At 38.7% G+C, this 27,438-nt stretch overlaps 2 protein-coding genes across 2 annotated transcripts in view; one reads left to right on the forward strand and one right to left on the reverse strand.

Annotated features, from left to right (window-relative positions):
• shq1 (SHQ1, H/ACA ribonucleoprotein assembly factor) overlaps positions 1–21,700 on the reverse strand; it is a 69,674-nt gene extending 47,974 nt beyond the window's left edge. Inside the window, exons 1-7 of the mRNA XM_083533168.1 lie at positions 21,450–21,700; positions 10,875–11,051; positions 10,664–10,728; positions 5,014–5,136; positions 4,725–4,885; positions 3,361–3,473; positions 2,425–2,519 (exon numbers count right to left, since the gene is read on the reverse strand). Of these exons, the coding sequence (XP_083389294.1) occupies positions 2,425–2,519; positions 3,361–3,473; positions 4,725–4,885; positions 5,014–5,136; positions 10,664–10,728; positions 10,875–11,017 (700 nt within the window). The 5' untranslated portion in view covers positions 11,018–11,051; positions 21,450–21,700. The remainder of the gene's footprint in view (positions 1–2,424; positions 2,520–3,360; positions 3,474–4,724; positions 4,886–5,013; positions 5,137–10,663; positions 10,729–10,874; positions 11,052–21,449) is intronic.
• Positions 21,701–21,809: 109 nt separating this feature from the next.
• The window catches only part of gxylt2 (glucoside xylosyltransferase 2), a 31,399-nt gene continuing 25,770 nt past the window's right edge, over positions 21,810–27,438 (forward strand). Inside the window, exon 1 of the mRNA XM_083533644.1 lies at positions 21,810–22,215. Within this exon, the coding sequence (XP_083389770.1) occupies positions 21,941–22,215 (275 nt within the window). The 5' untranslated portion in view covers positions 21,810–21,940. The remainder of the gene's footprint in view (positions 22,216–27,438) is intronic.

A 27,438-nucleotide genomic window follows, 5' to 3' on the forward strand; every position in this document is an offset into this window, starting at 1 on the left:
TTGTGAGTCTTCATGAGTCCCTTCCACCCCCTACTTGCCCGTTCTTCTTCTGCAGTTTTAAAATGATTTTTTTTCCCACACGTAGGAAAACTGAAGGACTAAAGAAAAATCGTTGCTTCTCAAAAAGGCGAAATGATGAGCATTAAGAGATGAGGTGGGGTGTAAAAACTTTTTAACAGGATAATTGTAATTATACAATGAGCAGTATCTTGTGTAGCTCTTAAAAATACAAAAAAGGAGCAATTGTTATGATTCCACTTATTATTACTTACAAATGACCGTTTTGCAGGTTATGCAAAATGTACGCAAACTTATGACCTCATCTGTAATAGATCAGCTGCACGAATGGCGTGTGTGACTGGTTTAATAGAAATTTTATTTATTTGCTAAAGCATACATCATATGAATAACTGCTCCCTCCCTCAGTACAGCTGCAGTTATATGTTTCTCTTGAATATTTATGCATTGAGAAAATAAAACAGCATCAAATATTTGACAATTCTAAAAATTCTGAATATATGCTAAGGGATGATTTTGGTCAGTTCACCCAGCTCTTCTTGTATAGCTCCAGTGCATTAGCAAAACAAACATGGCTTTAATGGATTCTTCTGTCAAAGCACTACTTAAACCATCCAATGATATATCATAATGCATTGCCTGAGTGGTTTGTAATATCTAATATTAAAATAGCCTAGAAACATTATGAGTGGAAACATTATGAGGCAAAGTATAAAAGGATTTGTAAATATGCATAGCATAAACTGTATGGACAAATGTTTGTGGACACCCGAACATAAGTTTTTCAATTGTCCCGTTCCACATTTAGTCCCCTTTTGCTGTTATAATTTCCTCCACTCTTCTGGGAAGTTCTTCCACTCGAGTTTTGAGTGTGATTGTGGAGACTTGTGCTCATTCAGCCACAAGGGTGTTAGTAAAGTCAGGCACTGATTTAGAGTGAGGAGGACTGGAGCCACTCAAGATCTTCCACTGCAACCTATGTAAAGGTTATCTACATGCTTTGTGCACTCGAGTATTGTCATTCTGGCACAGGTTTTGGTCCTTTCGTTGAAGTCAAGAAGAAAATAAAAAAAAACTCTTAATGCTACCATATTTAAAGACGTCCTATACAATTGTTTGCCTCCGACTTTGTGGTTTTGACCAAAAATGTTTTTACAAAGTCGGGTGTCCCAATACTTTTGTCCATATAAAGTAGATTACAAATAGAGTGACACAATAGAAAGCCAGATAGAGAATAAAAGTGATACAAGTAGGTAGATGGAGAGAGTGTTACTAGTAGAAAACAAAAGCAGATACAATTTGATGGATGAAGAGAGAGGGAGAGAGAGAGCCAGAGAGAGAGAGAGAGAGAGAGAAAGAGAGAGAGAGAGAGAGAGAGAGTAATTTGTAGACAGAAGGTGTCGACTAGTATATAGATAAATAGTAGAATAATAGAAAACAATGTGGCAGGAAAGTGTGTGCTACGAGAGATTGACAGAGAGATGGATGGAGAAGGAGTGTGTGTTACAGGCACACTGACAGAGTGAGAGGTGGAGAAGATGGGCTTCAGACTGTCAGCCTGCAGGTGTGTGTGAGTTTTGACAGTCACAGTTTGAAATCTTACACATTTTCAGCCAGGCTCTGAACATTCCCTCAATTTAGGTCTATGGGAGTTTTAGGAATGTTTTAGGCATCCACATCTGGAAGGGAAAAGCTAAAGCCTGCCCGCCTTCCTGCCTATCCATCCATCCATCCATCCATCCATCCATCCATCCATCCATCCTAGATAGATAGATAGATAGATAGATAGATAGATAGATAGATAGATAGATAGATAGATAGATAGATAGATAGATAGATAGATAGATAGATAGATAGATAGATAGATAGATAGATAGATAGATAGATAGATAGATAGATAGATAATCTGGAAAAATATAGCTGTGCTGATTTTTGTGAATGTAGCGTGAAAGATTAAGGAGTTATAACTAACATTTTTGCCCAGTTTGACGTTCCATAACAGGAGAATACATTTACGAATTTTAGGTCTCGTTAATAATAATAATAATAATAATAATAATAATAATCATAAGAAGAAGAAGAAGCTTGTACAGCAGAATAGAATGCTCACTTTCTCAATCCATAACAAATACTGTTGATGTGAACCCTTTTTTCTTTTACAATAGCAAAAACTTCCCATTTAAAGCCAGTCAGCTTGTTTTGTGCTCCAGTTTTGTCACTAGATTTCACCATTTTTAATGTTTTATTTTATATAATTTGTGTTAAACAGAACAACCCTCGTGCGCTACCAAAAATAATTTTTTACAGAAGAGTGCATAATCTATACAATTAGCCATAAAAGTGGCAAAAAAGGAGACACAACAGTCACGTAAATGATTGAAAGGGTACATTAAGACATTTACTCACTAGCTTCAGCATCCAGGTCTGGCTTCAGCTCACTCCACCACGGCTTAAAACTGAGATGAACTTGCCTCATCTCTTCACCTTCATATAAATCACACCTGTAAGAAATGAACACAATCAACACATTGTCTGTGGAAAAACAAAAGTATATAGTGGCTACCTAAAGAAGCTTCTATACACAACCATCTTAATGTTATAATACAAATTCTGCTCACAATGCACAGAAAACCTGTAACTCACCAAATCAAGTAAATAAATAAATAAATAAATCCTACATTTCCTCTGACAGTTTTACTAACTAGATTTAAGTATAATCTGTCTAGTGTTTAACACCTGTTTCCTTGAATAATTGCGATCAGCTCTTACTCATGGTATAAAGACAGCTGTGTAGAAATGTGAATCATTGCGGGGTTTTTTTTTTAATGACAAACATGTTCCTAAAAATGTGTGTCTGCTGAGGTGTCAACATGGTGAACAAAAAAAAAAAATCCTGGCTGGCAGGCAGACGGTTCAATGTTGAATATCATACAGTGCCTGTCGAAAGTTTGGAAACAGTTATCGTTTTTTGAGAGACACATGCATGTTCATATGCAACAAACCAGGTAATTGAATCCCCCCCTTAGCATGAATAAGAGCTTCACACACTCTTGGCATCTGGGCAGTAGATTTGTCCAAATATTGTCCTGAAATACTTTGCCATGCCTCTTGTAAAACTTCCCAAAGGTGTCCTTTACTAGATATTTCTTTCTGACCTTGTGATCCAGTTCATTCCAAAGGAGTTCAATAAGATTTAGATCTGTTGACTTGCTATTCTATTCTATGACGCATAGCACCCCAGCCGACTGTTTGCTCACTAAATAGCGCTTCCATAGTGTCATACTTTAGAGCGTCAGCATGTGAGGTTTGATCGGTAGCCAAGTGAATGACCGTTCCACTCACAGATAATGATCAGTACAGAATATGGTGGTCTCTGAATTCAAGCGATCGGCTCTCCTCTTGGCAGGGGTGGAGTTTTCCGGGTCTTCCGCATCGATCACTTCGGACAGCTCTTCCTGAATGGCACAGTGAAGGAAAACATTTGCCACTAAATGCACTTCACTGGTTAACCAATGTGGTGCAGATTTTTCTGCCTTAGTATCTGTACTCTGAAAGTCTTTTTATTTAGAGAAACTTTTATTTCATTGCATTTTAATTAGTAATATCTTACTTTGTAATCCAACTTACCATTCCTAATTAAAGTAAATAAGAAAAAATGTATTGTGTTAAAAGAAAACCTCTCAGCCGTAACTCTATGGTTCTCGTCAAAGTGAACTCTCACTGTGTGTATCCTGAACAAAAAAATATCAGCCAAAGAAAACGACAGAAAGTTTCCAAAGTTTGCGATCATTTCAAACCAAAACATAAAGAAAACACCGTACAGTATATATACAGTATATTTTGATTTATGATTTTTTTTGTTATTTATATATTTGTATTTGCATTTTGAGGTAATATGGCAATTAAATGCACTAAATGGGTTTAGTTTTCACAAATACACTTTGCAATTTTGGCAAAAAACAAAATAAAATAAAAAAAATTCTAAACAAGAGAACAAATTCCTTCACCACTTTAAGGGACCCGTCTTATTTTCTCTAGTATATTTACTATTGCTCTTTGATAAGCAAAGAGTACTTATTATCCGATTACTAAATTAATCGATGGAATAAACGATATAATACTCGATTACTAAAATAATCGATAGCTGCAGCTTAAGTCTTATTAGATTATCAGTCGTATTAGATATTGTCTATAGAATTTAGATAGTATAGATATTATGTATTGGATTAATCATAATATGTCTCTATGTTGATTAACACAAATACTACGACTGTACACTATAAAGTACTAAAGTAAAGGCATTAATGTACTTAAATCCAACTAACAGTACTAAACGTTATATGTTGTACTGAACATTGAGGACAAATTCTCGTCTTTCTGAACAGGAATAGGGACTTGAAATGCTTTTTTCTTTCAATTCTTTAAATTCACATATCAGATGCACAGATATTTTGTACCTGGCAAAGTTATTGTTTAAGAAGGAGTATGTACAGTATTTATTGTACATTCTGTGCCTGAAATGAACCACTCAACCATTTAAATGATGCTTCCTCTAAAATGTTACAATTTATGGTTTTAATATTATAAAATTTTAGTAAAATTCGAAGAAATCATGTTTGGGTGTCTCTGGCAAAAATCAAAGAATAGTTTAATCTACAATAATGTGGGTATAAAAACGAGTCTTAATACGTTTATTTTTTTTATACCTGAAGTCGAGAGAAAACCCCAGTCCTGAGGTTTCCGAAGCCGTATTTCTGCAACGTTCTCAGGTCTTCCTCTGAGGACTCGACGTACGGCTGCTGTTCCACCTGCCAATCAAAATCCTCTTGATCATCTTCCTGACATGCTTCGCTCGTGCTGCAGGCTCCTTTAAATTCAGACAGAGGAGAAAAAAAAAATCTAGTAAAATTCTGGAAAGAAAGGAAAGACAGTAGATAGGTTGGAGTGACAGTAGGAGTAAGCTAGGAGAGTGTGTTACATGTGGTTCTGACATACCGATTTCCTCCACCAAAGGTTGTGCTGACCTGGAGCCTTTGGGAGCCAAGAGACTGGTCAGCATGTGTAGTCCATCAAAATGCTGTCCTGCCGTCTCCTTAGGGACTCGCATTGTAAAGAGACCTGACAGAAACACACAATTTCTCACAGGAATGTACTGAAAATTAGTGAATAAATGAATAAAAGTACAATCAGTGTTTGTTTTCATATTATACTATTGGAAACCAAGGAATAGCTGGGTGTTAACACTAGTTTGATGAATATCTTGGGAATACACCAATCATCTTTACCTTCATCCATATGGTGACACAAATGCCAAAAAAAAAAATTCAGCAATCAAGCAACACCCTGGTTGCTTGATCGCTGAATTATTTTTTTTTGGCATTTGTGTCACCATATGGATGAAGGTAAAGATGATTGGTGTATTCCCAAGATATTCATCAAACTAGTGTTAACAGTTTTTCCCGCTTTTCCCCTTAACAGATTATCTTGTTTGTTTGACCAGTGTTTATATTAAAGGTCCTGTGTAACTGTATAAAGGTGATTGTCTTTATTTCTCTTAATTCATGTACAGTGTTTTTAATAATACATAGTTTTACATACATTAAAATTAAAAAAACGTTCATCCTTTCTCATCTCTTCACATTTCATGACGCATTGATTATTCCATCATTCCCTGTTTGATTGGAGCATCTTGACAGAAATAAAGTGCAAAACACCGTAGTAATAGTAATAAAGCATAATAAATGATGATTAAACGACCTGTCAGCATTCTGCCAATCAGAGGAGAAAATCAGTTCATAAAGACAGGAATAAGTATGGAGGCAAGCAGAAGATAATAACCCGTGGATTTTTTACCAAAGCTGTGATGTTGATGTGAAAGAGATGCAATTGTGTTTGGTTCCATGATGAAATCGCAGCATTTTGATGGACGTTTGCGGTTTTTCATGAAAGTATATATATAAACCCTGATTTCGCAGTCAAATTCGAGCAGCGTTGCCACAGTATTGCCTCATTTTCTGTCGCCTGTAGCACCGATGCCAAAACTTTTTTCCAAATCTAGTGTAGTTACACAAACACATGCTGAGAAAAGGCCTAGCTTTTCAAAAGCACCAGCAAGTGATTTAAGAACAAGAAGGTCTCTGGGAAGTTTTTCCGAGGTACTCGATCAATTCCTGTTTCCAGTAGCACCCATTAATGAAATGTGCTGTATGTATTATGCCTTTAATTTATTACATGAAAAAAAAAAATGGATAAGCACCGTCATAATATCCTCCCTATTTTGTGTATTTTGCTTTGTATACCACTACAGTGGACTTTAAAATAAAATCAAAGTGTGATTAAACTTTAGACTTTCAGCTATAATTTAATGTTGAATTATTAATTTAGGAATTACAGTCATTTATTTTTACATATTCCCTCCATTTTTTTTACAGGCTGAACGGTAACTGGACAAACTAACACTTATTAATATAAGGATTAAAAAAAAAAATATTATAAGCAAAATTTGTGCAATTAAGGCCTGCCTGAAGTCCGGAACCCATGAACCACAGAACCCACCAAATTCCTTTAACGCCTTAAACAGAAAAAACTCTTCAGCAGCTGCTTGTTTGTTTTTTTATATAGTTTAATCCTTAGTAAGTAAACATTCTCAGTTTGTATTTTTCTTTCCTTACATTAACATTTCTTTGCCTTAGCTTCTGCAGTAAATGTTCTGTGTTAAAATCCTGTGAAGAGAACATTCAGATACTCTTTAGACTCTGCTGAGTCATGCATGTAAAAGTATTAAGTCTCAATTACAAGGCATAATAATCTAGCATCAAGTTTTTTTTTTAGCTTTATGGTTTGGACATGTGCAGAGGAGGGACATGGGGTATATCGGTAGGAGAATGCTGAGGATGGAGCCACCAGGAAGGAGGAAAAGAAGAAGACCAAGGAGGAGGTTTAGGGATGTGGTGAGGGAAGACATGCAGGTAGTTGGTGTGAAAGAGGCAGATGTAGAGGACAGAGGGGTATGGAGACGGATGATCCGCTGTGGTAACCCCTAATGGGAGAAGCCGAAAGAAGAAGAAGAAGAAACCCCACTAAGAAAGTTTTAGCTGACTGATGTCTTCTGATTTTAAATAATTTTATGCTGGAGTGACAGAAATGTAAGTCCAAGGATCAATTTAAAGCAATAACAGTAATTGGTGTACAACTGTCATGCACTGCTAACACTGCAATCTCTCTCTCTCTCTCTCTCTCTCTCTCTCTCTCTCTTTTCTATTTTACAAAATGCAGATGTACACAGTTATTCAAAGCTATTATGAAATACGGCATCCTCTAAATATTTATAAACCGGACGTTCGGTTTTAATCACGAACTAAGTATCTGACTACAAATGACTAGACTGTGATTACTGCTTACAAATAAAGTGGGCAAAATAAGAACTATGCATGACGTTCTTTCTAAAATGTTTTAATTATGTCCCTGACGAGGTTGTCATAACTTCTTTTCACTTACTGGAAAATTCACATATCAGATGCCCAGACCTTTTGTACCTGGCAAAGTTATTGTTTAAGAAGGAATATGTACAGTATTTATTGTACATTCTGTGCCTGAAATGAACCACTCAACAATTTAAATGATGCTTCCTCTAAAATGTTGCAATTTATGGTTTTAATATTAGAATCTTTCTGAGTAAAGTTTGGAGAAATCGTGTTTGGGTGTCTCCTCTGGCAAAAAATAAAAAGAATGGTTTAATCTACAATAATGTGGACATAAATGCTGTCTTCAATGTTTCTCTAGCTCTTGACTGTACATAAAGAGCATAATTCCCCCCCTAAAACGATTTACACTATACGGAGTACAAATCCGTGTGTAAACCTGAGACTAAGTTTCCTATGCATTTTGGACATTCCTTTTCACACTTAGTCCCTGTTTGCCATTATAACCCTCACTCTTTTGGGAAGATGTTCCACTAGATTTATGAGTGTGATTGTGGAGATTTGTTCTCATTCAGCCACAAGGGTGTTAGTAAAATCAGTTACTGACGTAGAGTGAGGAGGCCTGGGGTGCGGTCACTGTTTCAGAAGTCCCAAAAAAGGTTTTTAGTAGGTTTGAGGTCAGAGCTCTATAACATGCCACTCAAGATCTTCCTCTCCAACCATGTAAAGCATATAAATATAAATATATATAATACTGGAGCAGGTTTGGGTCTCTGAGTTCAAGTGAAGGGAAAATGCAGTTATCACAGCCAAAGACAATTGAGTGCCTCCAAATTTAGGGTGAAAAGTGTGCAAAAGAACCACATATGAATAAACCAGGTGCCCCAATCAGTTTGTCCAAATAGTGAATTTAAATAAGACAATTAATTTTCTGTAAAGAAACATTTTTATTTATTAGAGTATGACATAAGCTGGAGGTAGCAGAGCTGAAGATGTTGAGGTTTTCGTTGGGAGTGATGACGATGGACAGGATTAGAAATGAGTTTATTTGAGGGACAGCCCATGTAGGACGTTTTGGAGATAAGGTGAGGGAGGTGAGATTGTGATGGTTTGGACATTTGCAGAGGAGGGACATGGGGTATATCGGTAGAAGAATGCTGAGGATGGAGCCACCAGGAAGGAGGAAAAGAGGAAGGCCAAGGAGCAGGTTTATGGATGTGGTGAGGGAAGACATGCGGGTGGTTGGTTTGAAAGAGGCAGATGTAGAGGACAGAGGGGGTGTGGAGACGGATGATCCGCTGTGGCGACCCCCTTATGGGAGAAGCCGAAAGAAGAAGAAGAGCATGACATAACTAAAAATTGTACACTTTACCACATAAATCTACATGGTGCCCCAAAATACTCCATACATATACTGGCTGGGGATATTGCACTCATCACAGTGGATGTTAACACTACCTACATGTATAAAGATCTTTTGGACACCCTGTAGAAGAGTTTAGCTTGGCACCTATTCACCAGCATTCCAATTATGTAGCTGATATAATCATCAAATTACATTTTACCCCTTTTTTTTCAAATCCAAAACTAAATTCTGGGTATCATACAATAATAAATAATAAATGATAACATTAATAAAAATCCAAAAGTGAACAAGAAATAAATACAGTACGTTCCAATAACGTTTCTTTGCTGAAGATAATTTGGAACTGACTCAGCAGTCTTCAGACCCCCTTAAATTTTTCACTCTTTGTTATATTGCAGCCATTTGCTAAAATCAGATTACAATGCATGTCAGCGCAAATGAGAATCATGAGGTCAAAGGAACTGCCTGAAGAGCTCAGAGACAGAATTGTGGCAAGGCACAGATCTGGCCAAGGTTACAAAAAAATGTCTGCTGCATTTAGGGTTCCTAAGAGCACAGTGACCTTCATAATCCTCAAATGGAAGATGTTTGGGACGACCAGAAACCTTCCTAGAGCTGGCTGTCTGGCCAAACTGAGCTTTCGTGGGAGAAGAGCCTTGGTGAGAGAGGTAGAAATGAACCCAAAGATCACTGTGGCTGAGCTCCAGAGATGCAGTCGGGAAATGGGAGAAAGTAGTAGAAAGTCAACCATCACTGCAGCCCGATGGAAGCCTCTCCTCAGTGCAAGACACATGAAAGCCTGCATGAAGTTTGCTAAAAAAAAAAAAAAAAAAAGAAAAACACCTGAAGGACTCCAAGATGGTGAGAAATAAGATTCTCTGGTCTGATGAGACCAAGATAGAACTTTTTGGCCTTAATTCTAAGCGGTATGTGTGGAGAAAACCAGGCACTGCTCATCACCTGTCTAATACAGTCCCAACAGTGAAGCATGGTGGTGGCAGCATCATGCTGTGGGGGTGTTTTTCAGCTGCAGGGACAGGACGACTGGTTGCAATCGAGGGAAAGATGAATGCGGCCAAGTACAGGGATATCCTGGACGAAAACCTTCTCCAGAGTGCTCTGGACCTCAGACTGGGCCAAAGGTTTTACCTTCCAACAAGACACACAGCACACAGCTAAAATAACGAAGGAGTGGCTTCACAACAACTCTGTGACTGTTCTTGAATGGCCCAGCCAGAGCCCTGACTTAAACCCAATTGAGCATCTCTGGAGAGACCTAAAAATGGCTGTCCACCAACGTTTACCATCCAACCTGACAGAACTGGAGAGGATCTGCAAGGAGGAATGGCAGAGGATCCCCAAATCCTGGTGTGAAAGACTTGTGGCATCTTTCCCAAAAAGACTCCTGGCTGTATTAGATCAAAAGGGGGCTTCTACTAAATACTGAGCAAAGGGTCTGAATACTTCAACAATTCTGTGTTTTTCTGTCAATATGGGGTGCTATGTGTACATTAATGAGGAAAAGAAATGAACTTAAATGATTTTAGCAAATAGCTGCAATATAGCAAAGAGTGAAGAATTTAAGCGGATCTGAATACTTTCCGTACCCACTGTATCTTTGGAGTACGGAGAAAAAAGTATATATATAAATTTATTATTTTAGTCAATTATTAAGAACAGAGGTATAGACTTTCCTCAAAAAGTACATAAAGTAAAGCAGAAATAATCAAAATATAATGCAAAAATATATATTCATAAAACTGTTTAGAGGAAAATAAACCTCATTCAAGTATAATAATGCATTTTCTAGTACCACACATGTCTGTAGGTAAAATAAAATGTCTGGGAAAAAGGTTACCTTTATCAATGTCAAAAGAAGCCTTTTCCCTTCCATCTTGGATTATTCGTCCAGGCAGCGTCAACCTGTAACGATAAATGAAAAATCACCAAAAAAAAAAATTTAAATTCATACCAAAATTCGTTTTACTGATTGAATCTGGTTAAGAAATTTCACCTTTGCTTATTTCTGTTAAAATAGATCATGAAACACTCGTGTGGAGAGCAATCACCTGAGAAAATAGGGTTTGGCATAGAATTTGAAGTCCTCTCCTTCGACGTAGACGTCAAACTCGGATGTCCTTGTGTAAGGAACGCGGATAACCAGCGTAAGGAAGTCTGAGTCTTGACTCAGCTCGAAGGCTGGTGTTATCATGTCGCTTGTCTGTGACTATTCAGCATCTGAGTGGCTGAAAGATGATGAGAATGAGTCATTTACAGCTTTATCAAGAATGTGACACTACAATAATATGCATTTTTTTGCTTGGGTAATATTCTGTATATGTATTCAAGAATAAATTGGCTAAGTACTAAGAACTTGCTGTTAAAGTAGCGTTACAGGATCCACACTAGGTACTTGCGAATGTTTGGAATACTGTCTATTGACTTTTAGAGAACATGGGCAAGTAATGTAATTATTGCTAGAGTATCTCTGGGATTTTGGATCCATATTCCATACAAATAAACGCATTTTCTTCTTCAAGAAAATGTTTTTTCTCCCATTAGGGGTCGCCACAGCGGATCATCCGTCTCCATACCCCCCTGTCCTCTACATCTGCCTCTTTCACACCAACTACCTGCATGTCTTCCTTTACCACATCCATAAACCTCCTCTTTGGTCTTCCTCTTTTCCTCCTTCCTGGTGGCTCCATCCTCAGCATTCTCCTACCGATATTCCCCATGTCTCTCCTCTGCACATGTCCAAACCATCTCATTCTCGCCTCTCTTACCTTGTCTCCAAAACGTCCTACATGCGCTGTCCCTTTAATACTCATTTCTAATTCTGTCCATCGTCGTCACTCCCAACGAAAACCTCAACATCTTTAGCTCTGCTCCCTCCAGCTCCACCTCCTGTCTTTTACTCAATGCCACTGTCTCTAAACTATACAACATTGCAGGTCTCACCACAGTCCTATAAACTTTCCCCTTCACTCTTCCAGATACTCTTCTATCACAAATCACTCCTGCCACTCTTCTCCACCCACTCCACCCTGCCTGCACTCTTTTCTTTACTTCTCTAACACACTCTCCATTACTCTGCACTGTTAAGTCCAGGTACCTGAACTCCTCCACCACCTCTTCTCCCTGCAACTGCACCACTCCACTGCCCTCCCTCTCATTCACACACATGTACTCTGTCTTACTCCTACTGACTTTCATTCCCCTTCTATCCAGCATGTACCACCACCCCTTTAGGCTCTTCTCAACCTGCTCCCTACTCTCACTACAAATCACAATATCATCCAGAATATGTCTGACCTTGTTCGTCAACTGGTCCATCACCACTGCAAACAGGAAAGGGCTCAGAGCCAATCCTTAATGCAGTCCAACCTCCACCTTGAACCAGTCTGTCAACAAACATGCTTTTATCCTGTATTTTCTCTCAATATTCACCATGGCTGAAAATGTCCAATTTAATTTATCCGACTTAAATGAGAAAGAATAATTCTGAAAGCTTTATGTAGGATACTATTATTATAGCACAGTGCCATTCTTTAATATTGCCAACTAGTTAAATATAAGCAAGTTTGTGAAAATTTATCTTTCACTCTTAAAAAATCAGAATATTCACAAAAATCAACTCTAACCTCAGTAGGCATTATAAGTTAAGATCTTGGCAAAGGCAGGTAGAATACAATATTGACGACAAGACTGCCAATAATTGTGGCACAGTTTTTTTTCCCTTTATAAAACTGTTTACAATTGTGTGACATCCAGGAGAGCTGAGTATTTTTTCTTTTTCCTAGAACCATCAATTAAAAGCTTTGAATGAAGACAATTTTTCAACACAATAATTCATTGCCTGTCAGGGCTTCTGTAAATGCTAATAATATATATACAGGGTTATTCAAAAAAAAATGAACCGATACCATGACACATTGCTCTCAAGCTCTCAAGTCATGATATCATCATGGAATGGATCAGTGACCATTTGAAAGAGTTATCTAAGGTGATTGTGAGTATAATAATTGATTTGGTTGGAGTTTTGACTTCCTTAATAATATTGCATACTTATTTTTTAATAACCCTGTGTGTGTGTGTGTATATATATTATATATATAATATAATTTTTTAATAACCCTGTATATAAACTGTGTGTGTGTATATGTATATGTATGTGTATATATATGTATATGTATGTGTATATATATATATATATATATATATATATATATATATATATATATATATATATATATATATATATATATATATATATATATATTACATTACTTGTTTATTCCAGAACTACTGCAGGCTTTGTTTAATCCTAATCAAACATCAGAGACACTGCCTACTTCATGCTGTGAGGCTTTGTTTCACTGCGTTAACACAGATTCTAACTCCATCTGGTGGCTGTTCGGTCGTCCACCAAGGTTTCCCTAAACAGATCAGTCACTAGCACATAAGAAGGGCTCCCGGAGTGAGTTTTTTTTTCACACTTCTGCAAGTCAGACACTCTCCAGCTACATTGTGATCTGGTAACTTCCCCTGACCACAAAGTGTGATGGAAATTTCTCGGTGGCTCATTCTCTAAAACTGCGAGAAGAGTTAAGTGAAACACATGTGGCGTCATTAAAACACATCTGGTCAGCACAGCAGTAGTCAGTTATAGAGGGTGACCAATATTTAGAAATCAGGGCAACTGATGGGCGATATATGATGCCGATTTTCTTTGGTCGATTTTGCTTTCCCCCCCTTCATGTCATAAAATCCAATTCGTATTTAATAAGACTTGATACAGAAAATAGCTTAAACATTTATTGAACAACACAAGCCTCTTTAATCAGTGCTCTGGTTACCAGGTTTTTGTACCCATACCTACCTGTAGCCTAAATCACAGCTGGTTGAAGGCTCACCAACAATACCAGTTCCATACTCATTCGCTCTCCCCAAATGTTACTCGTTCTCTCCTCAAATGTTATACTCGTTCTCTGCCTAAATGTTATACTCGTTCTCTCTCCAAATGTTATACTTGGCATTTTACTTGGTCCGTACGTATACTTGGTCAGACGGAATCAGTTGTTTCTCGGCTGATTCTGCATGTCAAATCAGCAGCGGAGCTTGTCAGTGTAAACGAGAATCCGACTGGCTAATTCGCTTAGCTAATTCGCTCGCACACACACACACACACACACAAAAACGAAGCACGCTTGTCATTATTGCTCGCCTTTGCAACTTAGCTAAAATTATTAAAATAAGCTACACGAATACGTTAGTAATGATCGTGGCAGATGAAAATGCTGTTTGCATTATATTTACAGTTCTAGCTCTTTCAGGTTTCCTGTTTGGCTGCCGAATACAGACTTCTGCCACCTGTTGGTCAGGAAGAGTTATGTTCACTTACGCAAGCGCAGAATTAACGCGCACAATTTGGTCTGGCAGATGCGCCTGCCTAATAATTTGCAGCACAATTGGCCACAGCCGATAAAAAAAAAAATTTAAGCAGAAAAATTGTCCTGATCAATCGGTTGATCAATCAGTTACTTACACCTTGACCATATGCTAGTTATATTTGAATCAATATACTTTGCTGAATCTTAAGCTTTTAATGTGGCATTGTATAACTTTAGTCTGAATTCTTTTTTTCCTCTCCACAATTAAAAAAAAAGTCTTTGTGTGTACGTACAACCAGTGGGAGATCCTGAGTGGCCTGCTATAGAGTGCTGACCTCAACCCTACTAATCACCTTAGGAATCTCGACCTAAGCCCCTTTATCTACCTCAGTAACTGATTTTACTAACACATCCTCCCAGAGTAGCAGAGGTAATTTTATCAGAAAATAACTGTAAACGACAAGATTTTGCACAGATAAGACCTAGTTTATGAAATTACAGTTCATGGTGACCTCTCTTAACCATGGGAAAATGTGCTCGCTTGTCTGTGTGTGTACAAGCAGATAAAGAGCATTTATTTATAAATACCATGGTCTTACAGCCATCTTGCTCAATACATGTCAGACCTCGGTGGACAGAGCAGTGCCGTCCATTCATTAGAGATTTTTCACCGCGGATGAAAATGCATGTTGTGTTTTGAGGGCTCTCAGTGCACTTAAACCTCTCAATAGTAGCCGCATGACTAAAGCAAAAATGTAACGCAATCCAAAAAAAATGCCTTGCATTTTTTTTTAACTCCACAGGTTAGACTGCCAAAGCACCCTCACTACATACAACAGGCGCCCTAATGGCATACACAGGAAACATTTTGCACATGCCTCATGGTTTAGCCACCAATTTAGCTGGTTTCCAATATACACAGCTCAGAGTGAATAATTAGCTATGCTACAGTATCCACACACTCATATACAGCCAATGTCTACGTTTCCTGAAAGCTAAAAGACAAAAACCAGCTACTGCAACTGGTCTTGGCATTGGCCACTGCTCAAACATCCCCTGAACTATGAACGGATGGATGTGTCATGGCAAAGTCTTCACTTATAAGTCATCATTAAAAGAAAAAATACTACACTATAAAAGCCCGAATTTGAGAAGTTTGCTGGTCTGTAGCATTCAGGGATGTGTTAAGGAGGAAAGACATCAGGAATGACCTTAAAGAAGCAATTGTTGCTGTCCCTTAATCTGGGAAGGGTTATAAGGCCATTTTCATTTAATTTCAAGTCTAACATTCCTCAGTGAGGAATATTATTCCCAAATGGACAACATTTATGACAGGTGCCAAACTTCCTAGGAGTGGACATCTCAGGAAATTTAGCCCAAGGTAAGACCATGCAACGATCAGAGACATAAAAAAAACCCTGAGTCACATCTTACACTCCACAGGCCTCAGTTAGTACACTGTGTTTAAGCTTGCGTTAGCACCGTTAGAAAAAGACTGTACAAGTATGGTTTGTCTGGAAGCGTTGCCAGGAGAAAGCCTTGTCTCTTTAAAAGGAATGTGGCAGCACAGCTTAGGTTTGTACAGTTGCATCTGAACAACCCACAAGACTTCTCCAACATTGCCCTCTTGTTTGGTAAAAACTAGGGCAGTTCAAATTAACGCGTTAACGCAAATTCATTTTAACGGCATTCCTTTTTTATTGACCCATGATTTACGCAGCGCGCGTTTCCGTTTGATCGTTTTTATTAAACATTGAAATAAATCAATCAATCAATAAATATATATAGAAAAGGCGAAATTAAATCCTTCAACACGACACATTTATTCACAACAACCTTAATTTACTCAGATATTATAGAAAAAATTAAATAAAAAATAATAAACTTTATTTTTAATCCCTATACATTTGTTTTACTGAAGTCTAGAATCAAGCACCCATTTCCGCCGAGGTGCACACATCCGGCAATTAAAACCGTCCGTGTGGAAAAAAAAAAGAGGCAAAAGTTCCGTTTTGGTTTCCTGATGATTTACGTAATTTACAACACCATAATTACTTTAAAATATTGACAAAAATGTTTTGTCCTCATGCTCGATGTTGAGTACATTTTCACTGATAATAAACATACATTTGCATAAAACATCCATATACAGTGAGAAAAATAAGTATTTGAACAACCTGCTATTTTGCAAGTTCTCCCACTTAGAAATCTTGGAGGGGTCTGAAATTGTCATCATAGGTGCATGTCCACTGTGAGAGACATAATCTAAAAAAAAAATCCAGAAATCACAATGTATGATTTTTAAACTATTTATTTGTATGATACAGCTGCAAATAAGTATTTGAACACCTGAGAAAGTCAATGTTAATATTTGGTACAGTAGCCTTTGTTTGTAATTACAGAGGTCAAACGTTTCCTGTAGTTTTTCACCAGGTTTGCACACACTGCAGGAGGGATTTTGGCCCACTCCTCCACACAGATCTTCTCTAGATCAGTCAGGTTTCTGGCCTGTCGCTGAGAAACATGGAGTTTGCGCTCCCTCCAAAGATTCTCTATTGGGTTTAGGTCTGGAGACTGGCTAGGCCACGCCAGAACCTTGATATGCTTCTTACAGAGCCACTCCTTGGTTATCCTGGCTGTGTGCTTCGGGTCATTGTCATGTTAGAGGACCCAGCCTCGACCCATCTTCAATGCTCTAACTGAGGGAAGGAGGTTGTTCCCCAAAATCTCGCAATACATGGCCCCGGTCATCCTCTCCTTAATACAGTGCAGTTGCCCTGTCCCATGTGCAGATAAACACCCCCAAAGCATGATGCTACCACCCCCATGCTTCACAGTAGGGATGGTGTTCTTGGGATGGTACTCATCATTCTTCTTCCTCCAAACACATTAAGTGGAATTATGATCCAAAAGTTCTATTTTGGTCACATCTGACCACATGACTTTCTCCCATGACTCCTCTGGATCATCCAAATGGTCATTGGCAAAATTAAGACGTGCCTGGACATGTGCTGGTTTAAGCAGGGGAACCTTCTGTGCCATGCATGATTTCAAACCATGACGTCTTAGTGTATTACCAACAGTAACCTTGGAAACGGTGGTCCCAGCTCTTTTCAGGTCATTGACCAGCTCCTCCCGTGTAGTTCTGGGCTGATTTCTCACCTTCCTTAGGATCATTGAGACCCCACGAGGTGAGATCTTGCATGGAGCCCCAGTCCGAGGGAGATTGACAGTCATGTTTAGCTTCTTCCATTTTCTAACGATTGCTCCAGCAGTGGACCTTTTTTCACCAAGCTGCTTGGCAATTTCCCTGTAGCCCTTTCCAGCCTTGTGGAGGTGTACAATTTTGTCTCTAGTGTCTTTGGACAGCTCTTTGGTCTTGGCCATGTTAGTAGTTGGATTCTTCCTGATTGTATGGGGTGGACAGGTGTCTTTATGCAGCTAACGACCTCAAACAGGGGCATCTAATTTAGGATAATAAATGTAGTGGAGGTGGACATTTTAAAGGCAGAGTAACAGGTCTTTGAGGGTCAGAATTCTAGCTGATAGACAGGTGTTCAAATACTTATTTGCAGCTGTATCATACAAATAAATAGTTTAAAAATCATATATTGTGATTTCTGGATTTTTTTTTTTAGATTATGTCTCTCACAGTGGACATGCACCTACGATGACAATTTCAGACCCCTCCATGATTTCTAAATGGGAGAACTTGCAAAATAGCAGGGTGTTCAAATACTTATTTTCCTCACTGTATGCCCATGTTGACTAGAGTAGTAAAAACAGGAATAGTATTAATTTAAGGTACATTTAGAACAGATAAAAAAAATGTGAGATTAAATTGCTATTAAATATTTGAATCGCTTAGCAGCTCTAGTAAAAACCTAACACAACATATTACAACAAATCAGAAAGTCACACAAGTGTATAAAGAATAGAATCAAGGTGTTGCAAAGGCCCAGTCAAAGTCCGCGCCTCAACCCAGCTGAAATGCTGAGGCAGGACCGTTAGAGAGCTGTGCATATGCAAATGCAAACAAACCTCAGCGACCTGATGCAACGCTGTAAAGCAGACTGAGCCAAAATTCCTCCACAATGATGTGCGAGACTGATAACGTCATACAGAACACGACTGCTTGAGGTTTCTGCTGCTGTGGTTTTTACCTATTGACTCATAATGTGTACTTTGTTTTTCCACACATGGTTTCTCCGTTTCGGCTTGATTTTTGTAAAGAAATAAACGATGATATGTCATGTGCTGTTCGTCTTAAGTTGTACTTACCTAATTCTAAGACATGATATGGTTTAGATCATTTCTATTATGTCCTGATATGTAAAGCCATAAAATTCAAAAAAGGTGTACTTTCATTTTCACATGACTGCATGCCCAGATGAGTGGTATCTGCATTTAAATCTGAGAAAGGTTGATTATCTTAATAGGCCATTATTTGGTGGTGTACCACTCCAGTAAGTCTAACCTGCTCCTGCTGCAACCTGGGTGTCAGAGTGCACCAGCTCTATTCAAGTAATACTGCACCTCACAGTAATGTAAGTAATGTCCAAACACCTTTCTAGTTAGTCCTAAAATGAGTCAGTTCCTCACAGCATTGTGGTAAGGGTTATTTAAGTGAATATCACGTTCCCGGGTGTTTAGTGCATAGTACAGGTACACAGCAACAAAATGCAGTTTGGCATCGACCAGAAGTCGATTGCTAGTTGCATATAATTCTATAATTCTACATATGTAACTGCCAGATTTCTCGGTCATGCAAAACCACAGCTAACCTGGGAGAAGGTTCTAGGCATTACAACAATAATATCAGTATCAAATTCTATGCTATACAGTCGGTTACTCACTAATGAATATCTGGGCAATTCTTTTTTTTTAAACAAGAAAAAAAAAAAAAAAAAAAAAAACACCCAGTAAGAACAAACAGTAGAAATAGCACCTACAGGCAACTTGCAACAGCAATAAAATCCTTAATTTTATTACAGACTAATCAACAACTTATCATGTGCTGCGAGTCTGAATAGATCACGTTTAGAATGTTGAATATTACAATCAATTAATAATACACGCCCAAGTATTTTCTTCTGCCAAGCGTATTGACACATGGAAATCATATTGAGACGTGCAGAAATAAAATTGCATTGAGACAGCTAAATCCTAACAAGCTAGGGCTGTGCAATAAATCGATTTTATCTATTAACTCGAATGTGTAGTTTACATCGATCAGTTTTAATAAAAATTGGTTTCCTCTTTAATGTCCGCCGACGCTCCCCTCTGGGCTCCCATAGTTTCGAACGAACTCAGAAACTGTGGAGTTTTTAAGAAAAGTAAAGGCAAAATCACTCCAAACATCACTGCATTTTTAACCATGTTCAACATTCAAGCATTCATAAAACATTTTTCTTTATAAGTTTGCTCAATCGTTCAAATACTTCTTATTTACAGTGTCCCTGTCTATTACTCTCTTAAATTTTATCTCATTTTAATGTGGAGTTTTGGAGAAAAGCAAAGGCAAAATCACTTAAAACCTTAAGTGCATTTTTAATCACGTTCCACATTTAAACACACATAAAACATTTTTCTTTGTAGGTTTGCTCATTTTATTTTATGTTATGTTCTATTTTTACAATTTACAATGGCAGGGCCGCCATCTTGTATTTTTGGCTTGTTGTTTCTGATTGCACTTTAACCCAAAGTGGGTTATAATCCCAGAAGGGTAAATAAAATTTATTTAATAAAGTTAAAACTTTAAAAAAATATATATATATAAAATATAAATCACAAATCGGATTTTTTGTGAAAAAATCGGGGATTTTTTTTTTTTAGGCCATATCGCCCAGCCCTATAACAAGCCATGTGGAATTCATAGCAAGACGTGGAAATCGAGAAAGAAATTGTTTCAAAACACAAACAATCATATCGAGACACACCGAAATCTTATCGAGACACACAGAAATCAGAGAAACACACCGAAATCGGATCCAGACACACCGAAATCATTTAAACATACCGAAATCGTATCGAGACACACCGAAATCATAAATACGAACAGAAATATACCAAAACTGTATCAGGACACAACTAAATTGTATGTTAAGTGAATTGGGTGTATTGTTACATCCCTAAAAACTAGCTTGATGCAAATTAATAAACTACTGAATCATGCAATGCCCAACAACCATCAGACTAAAAAATGAGCTCCTGCTAGAGTTCCCAAGCTCAAAAATGCAGCAGGTTGTACATGCACATTGAATGTCACAGCTGGAATGGGGTGCATTTGGACTTTTTGAGAATGAAACCCAAGGCAAGTATTTACTTCCACCAAACGTACAGAGACACATGGGAATCGTATCGAGACACATGAGAATCGTGTCGAGACACATCATATCATGACACATGGGATTCGTATCGAGAAACATGGGAATCGTATCGAGACAAATCATATCATGACACATGGGAATCGTATCGAGACACATTGTATCAAGACACATGGGAATCGTATGGAGACACATCATATCATGACACATAAGAATCGTTTCGAGACACATCGCATCATTACACACAGGAATCGTATCGAGACACATTGTATCAAGACACAGAAATTGTATCGAGACACACGGGAATCGTATCGAGATACATCGCATCATTACACACAGGAATCGTATCGAGACACATCGTATCAAGACACAGAAATCGTATCGAGACACACGGGAATCGTATCGAGACATTAAAATTGCATGTTAAGTGAATCCGTTGTATCGTTACAGCTCTAATAACTTGCTGTTGTTGTTTTTTTTAAATACTAAACTACTGCAGAATGCAAAGCCTGACAGCTAGATTAAGAAAACGAGCTCCTGCTGGACAGTAATGCAGCAGGGTGTGCATGCACATGGCCCGTCATAACTGGGATGAGGTGCATTTCGACTAAACACGCGTATGTTTATAAAGCAGCTCAGTGTTAGCTCAGTCCACATCGCACCATCACACAGCTAAATAACCGTAACTTCTCCGAGAAATGATAATACTTGATCTTATAATGAAACATAAAAAGCACGGCTCGTATACTACAGCATGCAAACGGCTTGAACGCAACTTTAGATTGCTTGGGGTTTAGATGCTAGCTATAACGCGTTAGCGGTTCGCATCAGCGTATAACTGGCGGAAAAGTGGTCTTTTTTTTAAAAGCGATCAAAGTACCAGAAACGGGACACTTTAATGGGAACATATCCATAATGTATCTACCTTAAAATCCAGGGCAAAAACTCTCCAGCGTAGAAAATAACACGAACACATGGCCGAGTTCCTGTTTAACACACAGTCAATGGCGCTACCGTAACATATCAAATAGAAACGCATGAGGAAATAAATTCGATTATAATTAGACGAGGCTTATATCAGGTGCATCGGCAAGAAGACTAGTTAAACGCTACAAGAAATTAATTGATAAAGGAATCTAAATTCAACCAGGACAACAAACGGGTAAAATCACAAGGGAACTAAATTTTTTAAAGGCCGGATTTTTTATCTGTATTACGGTCGAGCGGCGTTGCCCCGCCTCCCTCGGGAGAGTGAATTCGTGGACGGTGAGACTGTGCGCGCTCTGGACTCGTTCACAACGCGAGTAAACGGAGCACAGCGGCGATGTGGAAGTCCATTATAGTCATTGCATTGGATTTCTAACTAGCCGTTTCAATGCGTGGACGAGCGCACACGGGGGGAACTTTTCCACCACCATGAGGATCCACTGCAAAATCCTGACGATCGCGCTGTGCCTCGGAGTTTTTCTACTTTTGTACTTTTTCGGGGGGAACACGGCGGACGATCCCCCGCCGCCTCCACCGCCACCACCGCTGCTCAGGCACGCTGCCGAAGACCGCAAACTTCCCAGTTTTCCAGCTGCGTCTGCACTCGGGAAAATAGTTTCGCTAAAAGTCGGAAAGCCTCCCGAAGCTCCAAAACAGATCCGGAGAGAAAACTCCAGAGGAGGCAATGCCAGCGCCAAGCTTCGGTAAGCTGCTTCTTCTTCCAGCATTATTCATACTGCAGTTCTGCTGAAGTTCACTGATCTGGAAAATAACATATGCAAAATGTAATAGAATGCACCAGATTGTGTGCAGGGTGCATTGATCATCTGCACATATTCAACTAGTCTCATAGATCGCTCTGCGATTGACCCTGGATTTGACCAGTGTCCATCAGTCACTTGAAGTTGATCTCCAGGCAGCCATTCTTTAACATTTCCACCAGAACGACTGCATTCAAGGACATTTCAGAGCCAAGTGTGCTGCTCAGATAAGCAAGATCAGTCTTCTGCAATCATCATCCAGTGATTATTGCTTTTTAGTTCATGGCATGTGTGCATGAGGGAATTGATTACCATTGATGTCTGCCATTGATTATCAGCATCTGCATCCAAACATCTGTTCAGGCATTTATATATATCTGCAGTAACTCTTCATCCTGGCCAGGTTTGCAGTAAAGAGCCTTAGGTGTTCGAGCAGACACTAGACGGGATGCCAAATCTCTCATTCACACTCTTATTCACACCTAGGTGCAATTTTGCCCAAGTCCACCCACCAGCTGTCAGGATGAAGAAAACTGAAACACAGAAAGTGCTTTTCACACTTGAATTAGTTCACACTAGGGTGTATTAAACCCCAGGTGAAAGCAATCCTCGGTTGTGTGGTGTCACTTGTCACACCCTTAACACAGGGTTAACGATTTTCATCTCTGGTATTCGTAATTGTATAATAGTGTTCATTCCTAACACCAGGGGTAAACGTTTTTTATTTGCATGTTCGCCCGGTGAACAATCGTCACTGGATAAATACAGCGTGCAAATAAAGTACTACCCTTGCTTCTAAATGGTGTTGTGAAAGTGTAAAACACTAGGGGTTTGGAAACTCTTGGCATCGATAACCCAAGAAAAAAAAAAAAAGAAGTGAAGAGCGAACATGAAAAATGCAGCACAGTTTGATGTAAATGTTATTTTTAGGTCACCTTGGGTTTTAAACAGCGTTGCACTTACACATTCTACCGTGCGTGGTGGTGCTGAGGATTTGTGTGAGTGTGAGACCAATGAAATTTGGGTTTCAAACCTTTTGATGAGACCGAACCAGGAATCATATGGCTGTGATGTGCTTTTCTTGTGTACCATCAAGGGGTCACCTTGCCTCAGATCACTTGTTACTAGATATGGTATTTGTTGATCCTATATCTGATTTAAAATGAATATTAAACGTGTAATATTCTGTATAGTCTTGCATGGATATCAGTATCAATTCCAAGGTTATACATTTGAGAAAAGTAGGGGAGGCAATCATATAAGCGCATCGGTTCTTTTGTCCAGGAAGAGCTGTGACCTCTTGAAGGTTCTCGTAAGAATAACACGCAGAGTGAACAGTCTATTAAAGCGAGAACAGTCCATTATCGCGATCAGGCGTGACCCGAGGCCTCCGGGAAAAACCAGCTCGTTTCCGAAGGACTCCTATGAGCTTAGCAGAGAAAGGGCAAAAATCAATGATCGACTTGTTCGGTGTAATTAAATGCGCCCGCTCCCTCGTGAACGTTTTTTGATCGGAACGGCGTTATCCGTTCACCCAGCCGCTCGCCTTCATTCAGAACGCTACAAAAAGGAGCGATTGTGAGCTCCAACGGATTAAAACGGGGATGAATCTGCATCATTGTTTCCCTCGGGTGCACACGTTTTTACGCACACACGTCGTCGAGCTCTATTTGTTGGCCTACAAATAGAGGAATCACAAACGGGAATTGTTTCAGCAGGTATTGTTGAGCTGGATTTTCAGTTTTTTCTCACACAAGGCGCATGTGTCACTGCACCCAAATGGACACTTATTTCTCACCACTGGTGAGTGTCAGTTTGAGCAGTTTGATACATGATTACAGCTAGAAAAGCACTCTATGGAAAATACCATTTGAGGAAAGAAAAAAAAGGGGGCAGAAATATGACCTGTTTGATTCAGTTATTATTACTGTTCACAGTTTTATTTTTCCGTTTTTACGCTCATCCTCCCGCAGACAGACTTCCTGCCTCACCAGGCTGCGACTGACAAACAAGTCCCTGATGAGGCATCGCATCATTTCCCCTGAGCTTCTGTCGAGTTGTAGAAAGACGTGGAGTGTGTGTGTGTGCGTGTGTGTGCGTGCGATGAGCTGAAATCCAGGCTGTTTTAAAAGCGCATTGAGTGCTGACAAGGAAGGATGTTCTTCTTTATAGTATGAAACGTATTTCCAAACTAAAGTGACCAGAGGAGATGATTCAGCAGCTATTGAGAGGAAAAATATGCAGGATTAAGTGTATAAATAGTTTACAGGAAAGTTGGATCGGGAATCCGAGATCTGTTAATGCGCTCTCAGATGGTTTTGGAGAGCTTCTTAAAGGCAAACTGTTGGTTGAGTTCTTCTTCAAAACCTTCTAACAGGGTTTTGAGATTTGACTAGAAATTGTCATTTTTTTCATATATTTAAAAAAAGAAAAAGACAAATGAGGCAAAGGGTTGTTTTGGCTTTTAATAATTATTGTTACAAGCTTTTATTTTTACATAGTTATATTATTCTGGTATCATATAGGTCTAGATATCATTTCAAATTTAAGATTGGCTTTGGTGTTTTGGGTTTTTTTGCTAGCATGTAAAGTAAGAATGCTTTTGAAAATAAAATTTGTAAATAGTTTATCAAATCAATATTTGGTGTGACCACAATTTGCCTGCAAAACAATTTCTTCTAGGTGCGCTTGCACACAGTGTTTGAAGGAACTCAGCACGTAGGTTGTTCCAAACATCTTGAAGAACTAATCACAGATCTTCTGTGGGTGTAGGCTGCCTAAAGCCAGACGGAGATTTGGCCTTTTGGTCGCAATTCTGACAAGAAGACCGTTTCTGCATAGACTTCTCTGGACATGGGTGTACACTGGGTTCCATTAGTTCTTTACTGACGGCATTGCTGGACATCTTCCGATGTCAAAGGGCCGTAAACATGATGCGTCTTTCATCTGCTGAGTTACGTTTCCTTGGACGAACACTGCATCCATAGTCCTCAAGGTTGCCTGTTTCTGCTTCGTCAAAATAGCTTGAACAGGAGATCTCGAAACGTCAGTCTGTTTTCAAATATTTGACCTTGCTAATGCTCAGTCTTGCCATGGTGTAAGACCTGTGACCTCACCTTGGAAGGAGAGGTCGGTTCCTCATATAATTTGAAACCTCCTACACAGCTGTTTCAACCTACATACGAAAGTAATAATAACCAGCACCTGCTTGATATAATTGGATAATCGTACACTTGATTTTGATCCTACAAAATCCCTGACTGTGTGCCGGTGTACAAAGTGTGTAAGAACTGAACGCCAATAGGTAGTCACACCAAATATTGATCTGATTTGGATTTTTCTTCTGTTCCCTCACTATGCATTTTGCAATTTTATATATATTTTGCCCGCTGTTATTCTGTATTATTTATTGGCAAGCCCATCGACTGAATAGCGAACCTCTGGAATACACGATTAATCCGTCATCATAAATGTTTTATATGCTCCAGGAAAGATTCTTCATAGGCAATTTTTTTTACCAGAACACAGAACTTTCCTGAAGGCCTTGAATTCTTATCAGCACTTGTGAGAGAGCGGATAAGAGTGCATAAGCTCAGGGGGAAAAAGAGCTCAGAGCGTTCCCGTCGGATTAAGTTAAATGAAATTGGAGAGCTGGCTTAATCCTTTCATGAGGTAGGCTGCTGTGTTCTTTTGGCTGATATTCCTCCCACTGAGTTACAGGGTTCATGACGGAGTTTGCCAGACTGATGATGAAACAACAAAGCCGTGCTGTCAGTTCACACTCAGGGCCTGTATACATTTCCTCCAAACAAGAACGTCTTGTTATTGTTGTGTCGCGCTGGTCTAATCACTAGGACTTTCAGCATTGCCGATGTGTGTCATGAGGTATAGGTTTGGTAATGAGATCTGGGAAATACTGAAGTGTTTGAATATACTTTTATTTAATGTCAATACAAAAACAGACTGGGAGAAACTAAATCTGTATTTTACAACTTTATATAATGAGTAGACCTAATTGCTAGTTAGAATTCGATCTAGGAAGGTTGCATTAGGGTTGGGTAACTTCGAAGGAATAATATGGGGCATTATATTAATAAAAAAGTATCAATGACAGGTTGGTTGATAAGGGGTTAACAATATCTGCGAATTTTTTTATCTGATTGTAGTTCCATTTGAACGCTTAACAACATTGTCCAAAGCAAGTAACATGTTCAGCATATCAACAATTAAATCCTTTTTTATAAAAATCAATTTATGTGGTGTTTGCAGCACTAGTCCTCATGCTAGATGTTACTATACTAATGATTTAAGTATTAGAATTGATCAATTTTGCAAGACTGCATTGTTAAACCGTAACATAAACTGGAAATTAGTATCAACTGAAAGAGATTTTGGACAAAATGTGGCCAGAGTTTCTGTTTATTTTTGAAAATTGTTTCTGAAAAGGGCTTTATTTGTTTCATAAAATTGTATTAATTTATTCCAAACAGTTTATTCTCTTCATTGTGTAGTGTTTCTCTTGGCTGCACTGCTTCCAGTACGTGTATGTGGATTTTAGATTTTTTTTGTCCAATCAGATTTCAGCCTCTATGTGCTGCCATGTCAATCTAATCTGCCCAGGGCCTTCAAAATCAGTAGTGCTGGCCTTTTTACCTTAGTCTCTATTAGCAATAGCTCTGTTTCTTTAACCAATCAGATTTCATGTCCTCTGATTGGTTGGTCAGAGGGAAACTGTTACAGCCAAGTTCGACTGGCAAAACACACATTAATACATCAGAGTTAGACTTTTTTATGCCTACAGAGGAAGAGAAACTTAAAAAAATAAATTTATTTGGAAGAGAAGCTAGACATCGTGAGGAGGTCAGCCAACCCTGAAGCTAGCTAGCTCGTCTCAGCCTGGAAAAGGGTTTGTTCTTCACTTCCAGACCAGTGAATACGAGCGGTACCACTGGTTTACAGCCTCTGAGAAGCAGTGCAAATTATGAGTCTGCATCTCTGGTGAGTAGGTTGTATTTTATTTACATTTTTAATTTAGAGTTTTGGAGTTGTCTTAACTGGGTTTCTTGCTTTAGTAAAAATGTTATTCACCCTCCATATGTGGAATGCCTCTCTCTCTGAAATGCCACGTTTTGTTATATTGTGTTTTTGTATAGTATTGATGGTTTC

The sequence above is a fragment of the Silurus aristotelis genome (genome assembly GCF_946808225.1).
Source record: "Silurus aristotelis genome assembly, chromosome: 2".
NCBI lineage: Eukaryota > Metazoa > Chordata > Actinopteri > Siluriformes > Siluridae > Silurus > Silurus aristotelis.